The sequence below is a fragment of the Monopterus albus genome, unplaced genomic scaffold (assembly GCF_001952655.1).
Source record: "Monopterus albus unplaced genomic scaffold, M_albus_1.0 scaffold292.1, whole genome shotgun sequence".
NCBI classification, from domain to species: Eukaryota; Metazoa; Chordata; class Actinopteri; order Synbranchiformes; family Synbranchidae; genus Monopterus; species Monopterus albus.
In genome coordinates, this window is record NW_018128172.1 from 135,320 (window position 1) to 142,322 (window position 7,003).

The following is a 7,003-nucleotide window of genomic DNA, read 5'->3' on the forward strand; positions in this document are numbered from 1 at the left end:
TCTTAGGTTATATTCCTTAATTACAGCCACATTAGCTCCACAAATAAGACACACGGGTTTACCGACAAATGTCAGTAAACATATCCTCAGCCTCCCACCGGTTTAGAAAGGCTCTGTTTTCAGAATCAACTTTTCTCTTGGCCCTTGTTAAAGGCTTTGACTTGAAATTAGGGTTGTATACATCAACAGACGCTTGATTGATCTGATGTAATTGATGCAGGAATGATCGCAGGTAGCCTATATTGGTAAGGCAGCTGTTGCGCTGCATTATGGGATTTGTAGTTTGTATGTTATCGGCGCTTGACATCGCTGGACCATTAAAATATGATATATAAAATGATCTCACGGGCGGATGTAATCGTATGCCGGGCCGGATGTGGCCCGCGGGTCTTGAGTTTGACACATGTGAGTTAAAGTATGTCAGCCAAAGTAGTTAGTTGACATTACATAAATGTTATAAATACAAGTTGGAAGTTCCTTTGGGTAATGTTCTCTTATGTTAATATTCAGCCTTTTCTTAGTTTACTTCAATTATCTTGTTCTTTGGTATGTGCTCTACATCGCACTGTGGCTCAGGAGGAACAACATGCCATGCCATGTTCCTGTATGAATGGCATGTGAGTGTCTTGGAAATAACATTGAAATTCCATTTCCTCCATCTAAAACCACACTAGATGTTTGTATTTTACCTGCAAAGAATGCTGAGGCCCCCTCAGTGATGTTGAACTATAAATAACCTGCAGTTCATATTGGACAAACTGACCCTATAAATTGACCCTGTAAAATTAGTGCAAGCAGAGAAACCACGGACCCGCAGCCCTATCCACATCACATGGGTGCATCTCTCTTCATGAAATGCTAACGCTAGCAGGCTGTCCGAGTGTGTGAGAGAGAATTAATGGAGGGGAGGGAGGGAGGCAGCAGCAGAGGAGGAGAAACCGGGCGGGTTCCAGCTGTCCAGAGCTCCTCTCTGCAACTGCAGGTGCATTAGCTTGCCCTCCACCCTGGCAAATAACACCAGCATAGAAACACCAGGTAGCCAACATACTAACCAGGTTCTCTATGGCCGCCTGCTCCAGAAACTTCTGCGCCGCCTCCAGTTCATTGCGATCTGAGGAGAGAGGGGGAGAGGGGTGATTCAGTGTAATGTTAGCTAATTAGCCAACGGACATGGTTAGCCTGCAGGGTAACACACGGCTACCCTGCGAACGTTCTGATTTGAGCCTTAAACAGGTCAGTTGAACAGACTTGGCAGCTCTTGTAAACACATGATGCAGAATTACTACAGTTATCTTACATTAACTACGTTAGTGATAACAGCCTGTCTGTATAGAGAAACACCCCGAAGCTCCAACGTGCGTGTTAGCAGGAGATTCTCGGTTAGCTTGCTAACATTAGCTCACGACTGAAATGAAGGCTATAAAGTTACTGGGGCAAACAGCAAGCCGGTTAAAATATCATCAACTCAACTTAAAGCTGGAGGAGATAATGAACAAAACTAATGGGTGGACTTTTGTCTCTTCTCGGTGGCTCTAAAGTAACGTTAGCCGGGCAAACGTGCGAGGAAACGGCCGATAGTTTGAATGATACACGTTAACGGCTAACGAGCTAGCAAAAAGGCTACATCAGGCATGGGCAGGGTCGCCGTTACCAACAGGGTACACACAGCTGTCATGTTAGCCTAGCCTCTATGAAACTACGCGTACATTATGATGAGATGGCAACGCATTTAGACATTACTAGAATAGACTGTCGAGCCAATTACAGTGTAAAACTGTGATTAAACGCCCGACAGTGCTAAATCAGCTGCGGAGCCAAAGGTGATTGAGGCCGTAATGTTAGCAAGGTTTCGCATTACGAACTAGCAGCCCGCTAGCGAGGCATTTCCCTCCATCAAACTTTCACCGGTTCGCCGGAGCTACCCACCGCCGCGCCTACACAGCACCCACCACTCCTAAATATAGCCTCATAGTCCGGGCATGTTGTGTGTGAGGTGTGCCGTGCTGATATTCACCTGGAGAGACAGTTTTTTCGAGGATAGTGATGAGCTCCATTCTGTACCCCGGCTCTCTCGCTCTTCACTAGGACACTTTCGGTTGCCGCGCAGCGCTCACAGCGGGATTATATTTCTTCCACGGAGCTCGATCGGTGCCAGCCACTGGGCGGGTTCAGTCGGTGAGAAAAGAGGCGGAGGTTCCCCGGTGCTATGTTGGGGTTTTCACTTGGATGGTGCGGGAAATTGTAACGGCCCTGTTGCAGAAGAACGTCTCGAGGCTTCACCGCCGCCCGTTCACATCCTGTATTGTCGAGAGGGAAAGGGCCGTACGCTTCTCTCCCGCGGAAGGATATCACGCACTGTGACGACGACGTGCTGCATTCAGAGGCCGTCGGACTCGTTGAAATCTGTAGTTGACGCACATCAGTTCAGTTACCCAAGTTCTGTAATTCAGTACAGTTTCGTATGGAAGCACACTGCGTTCACAACAAAGATCTCGTAATTATGAGGTCATGTACAGTGGTGCGGGGTGGTAACGCTTCAAACCCTCACTATGCCTGAAAATCACAGGGATTTTAAGAATTATTTAATATCAGAGTAGGCTAATTCATTGATTGTTGTTAGGACATTCAATAGTACGTAGCAAAAATGAACTGTTAATACTTAATTCCGCATTGTTACTGTCCCAGAACGTCAACAAACATAGACTAACACTAGGACTGCAGTGTGCATTGACATGTACTGAACCGGACTTTAAATGCTTTGGAACTTGCTTAGGAATCATTGGGTTTTTAAGGTTCAGTGACCTCTTTCAGTACATCCAACAGACTACTACACAGAAAAAATGAACTGCTAATAGTCAATTCGGCATACATAGTGATCCAAAACGTGCTACCGACTTACAACCGAGGCCAAATGCACTGTATTTATATAGCGCATATTCCCACAGTGTGTTGCACTAGCCAAAGCGCTTTACAGGAGATGATACACCATTCAGCCATTCACACACCGATGACGACAGGCTGCCACACAGCGGCGCTAATCAAGCCACCGGGAGCAATGCGGGGTTCAGTGTCTTGCTCAGGGACACTTAGGCATGCGGGGAGGCCGGGAGTCGAACCACCAACTTGGTCAGGAGACGACTGCCTACCTCGTGAGCCACAGCAACCCCAAATTGCATCTCACATTGATTTTATGATACTGTATCCATGGCAACATTATGCTTCCTGTTTCTCTAAGTTGAAAAAGTTCAATATTAATGTGAGCCTTACAACAGGTTATAAAAACTTTATATGTCTATCTCTCTACACAGGCCTTTATGTAGATACATATTCAGTGTATTAGGAGGGTGTACTGTACAGGGTGGGTGTACTGTAGAACTGTACAGAATGCTGTTTTTATTTTGCCCACCCCAATCATGTCAGTGAGATTAAATAACACAAATAGTTCTTTGATAATGCAGTACTGTGTATTAGACCATACCTTGGTGTACTTAAACTGACAGTGTCTGTGTTTATGGATGGAGTATCCATTTGACTTGATGTTTTGGATTAAAATATCTTTTTCAATCAATTTTGTGGCTTAAATTCAATATGCAGGTGTTACCCTTTTGCTAGGCTAGTGGTTAAGGCGCAGCGCTGTCGCCGCTGCGGCCCGGATTCGAATCAGGGTTGCGTCATGAAGGGCATCCGGCGTAAAACACGTGCCAAATGTCAACATGCCAGTCGTCAGTGTGATGGTTCTCTGTGGCGACCTCTAAACGGGGAAAGCCGAAAGTGACTTTCTTTACCCTTCTGAGTGTCACCTTGCTGGCTGTGATGGACATTTTGCTTTTGTACTGTTCTCAAAAGAAATTGAACCTCAAATGATTAATTATACATTAATAAGGAAAAACTGCCAAACAAATTAACAGATGATAAAACTGTCATTTCTCTGTCTACACTCGTAGTAATTCCACTACTACAGAAATCAACATCCTCTCATATTTTACATTGAGTATTTTTTACTTTTTTTTTATTTCCTTTTACTAACTGCTTTATTTATCGCCAAACTGTAGGTTAAAATCTTCTTGAAAGGAAATGAAGAGACAGGAAGTAAAAACAAACCCATTGCTTCTTTATTAGTATACAGTAGTCACTCATACTTAGCTGCCTTGAGATGGTGTTTTTGTCTCGTTTTACTTTTTGTTTCAATTTCTTCCCCATTTTTCCCTCAGTACAACAGAAGAGTCATGGACAAAGTAAAAGAAAAAAAAACAAAAACAAGATAAAATGCCCATTTTCTAAACAAAAACCATTTGGCAAAAGGTGAGGATGAAGGTGGTGATGATGATGATCCAGTGCATCTTTAAAACATTGATTCTGTTTTCAGAAGCGAGAGAAGGTGAGATATATAAGAGCGTCTGATTGGATAAGAGCTTTCAGAAATCAGGGATTATCATCCAATCAGGTTTGATCTCTCTTGTTGCTAGGTGAAGTTTGAAGCATCGTTAACTGGACGTGGGAGGCTGTGAGCGCCGTAACATTACAGTAAAAATTAAAACCACAAGAGAATACAGACAATAAAACAAAAACTGACCCTTTCAGACTTTAACACAGTTGATCTGGTGAGTTTATGGCACAATACCACGTCACAGAAACTTTTAACTTTATCTGCTAATACTTCGTATTTCACAGAACAGAGCATCTCCAGAACACCAACCACACAGCTAATATACATGATCTGGCATTAACGTATTACCTCTCCTGCAGTGCTACCATGGACAGATTATTAGACAAAAAGCCCCTGGGCCTAAGTAAAGGCCGAACACCCACCCACTCCTCTCTCCATCCCCACAAGAAACAAACAACATGCCTGTGTCATTTTGAGTCTCACTGTAGATATTTTACATCTTGTGGATATTCTACAGGCAAAGACCAGGGGCCCCCTGACCCCTTTGGCCACTGGGCCTTTAGTAATCCATCCAGTGCTACAATACTTAATATTACAATTTATCATTGTAAAAGTGATTATCTCCCAGTTTACTCTGACCAACAATCCAAAACATAGGCTTATATGAAAGAACTAAAATAGCCTGCAGTTACAGAATGTTGCATTTGTTCATGTCATTTTTCATGGAACAAAAATCAATTATCAAAATTACTGCTTTATTTTTTCACTTGGTCAACAAAACAGTTAACTTAGTAACCTCCAGCCATCATTGTTTGTTCTGCAACAAGCCAACACTAGTTAGCTAGCTGGTGTTAGCTTGTTATCCAAGATGCTAACAAGCTAGAAATGCAAGTCTAAGGTTGACAGACATTGCATTTCATAATGGCTGTTTTCCACACTCACTTGAACAAATGTATAAACTGTGGCTCATGTTTTTGTCTGTTGTTTCAAGCTTTCTAAAACTGTTGGCAGTGCAGCAGAGGTAATGCAACAAACTGTGCTAGCCAGTAAAAGACCTAGTTATAGAACTCTACCCTGACAAACTAATATTTATTACTTTCCATTATAATATCTGTAGCCCATGATGTGCATTTGGCTGTTGTCTGATTTGCTGTGTACATTTGTAAATATAAACAATGTGAAATAAAGAAGTTATTTAATCCCCCCCACCCCTCAGTGCCACTGCCTCATGTGATAGACAGTCAGTTCACACATCAAGAAAAATAAAAGTCAGACACTCACAGCTGAGTGTACCGAGGTGTATCTGGTCAGCTTTTTCACCATATCACAAACATCTAGGCGTCATTTATGAAAAAGCTGTGTGAACAAAGTTTGTTTGCACCCAAATATGCTGATTTTTGTGATGAAATCAGATGACTGCAGCCGACTTCACACATCAAAAGTGTGAGCATTGATCCAGGCAGAAAACTCACAATGTGGACAACTGATTTTTCATAAGTGAGGCCCCTGAGAAACTACAGAAGTCCATTTCAGCCATGGAAAGAAAACAAATAAAAACTCAAGAATAAAAAAAAAAAAGAAAATAGCATGCTAAATCACAATTAAGAGACGGTAAGTCGAAACTCTGACTTTTGATTTAGACTTTGTAAGTCAGTTTTTCACTTAATCAAGTATAAAACATGAGATTACACGGTTATAAGGAATCCGAGATTGTAAATCAAACCTTATTTTTTATATCAGAATAATGAGATATTAAATTGAGATTAGTAAATCAGGATTATGGCTTCTGAACCATAAATACTAAATTAACACCAGGAGGTTGTTTGTCAAGGTTATGAAATAAATCAAGATTCTTGGATAAGTTAGAATTTACAGATAAATCAAGATGTGGAAATGTGAACAAAATATTGAGATTAACCAAGTTAATTAGTCAGAATACCAAGATTATGAAATCAGTGATATTATAACAATAAACCCAAAATAAGAAAAAGTAAAGTCAATATTCAGAGAAAAGTCAAGATGATACGATTGTCAACCACGAAGATCTTGAGACAGTAAATCCAGACTTCACCAGAACCCAAAATTCTGATATAGACAGAAGGTTTGGATAAAGCTGATCAAGATTATGTTAAATGATGATATAGTAAAGTTTATAAAATTGAGTCAAGATCATGAGATAATGAACCAAGATCTTTAGTATCTCTTATTTAATAACTCATGACTAAATAATGAAATCAAGATATGGAGAAAAAGCCAAACTCAAGAATTTCAAATCAAGATTATCTCACAATCTTGATTTCCTCACTATCTCAGTCATCACAAAGTCAGTCAAAACTGTGAGATTAATCAGGATTATGACACAAACCAAGATTGAGACACTATGTTAAGATAGTTTCTCACAAAGTTTCTCATAATCCCGACTTCTGACTATTTTAACTTCACCTTTTCAAAGTCTTTTCCTGGCAGAAATGGACTTCCATAGTAAACAAATTCAAATGTATTCACACAAGGTGAACAATGCAGCAAACACACAAAGTCACGCTCATAATGCAGAAAGCAAACAAAACATGAGTCCATTAAAATAAATGGTTGCTAAAAAAAAAAGTGTGAAATACA

The 7,003-nt window shown here is 40.9% G+C and overlaps 1 protein-coding gene across 1 annotated transcript in view; it reads right to left on the reverse strand.

The window, feature by feature from the left end:
• kpnb1 (karyopherin (importin) beta 1) overlaps positions 1–2,394 on the reverse strand; it is a 28,995-nt gene extending 26,601 nt beyond the window's left edge. Inside the window, exons 1-2 of the mRNA XM_020623093.1 lie at positions 2,015–2,394; positions 1,053–1,111 (exon numbers count right to left, since the gene is read on the reverse strand). Of these exons, the coding sequence (XP_020478749.1) occupies positions 1,053–1,111; positions 2,015–2,054 (99 nt within the window). The 5' untranslated portion in view covers positions 2,055–2,394. The remainder of the gene's footprint in view (positions 1–1,052; positions 1,112–2,014) is intronic.
• Between the last annotated feature and the right edge of the window lie 4,609 nt (positions 2,395–7,003).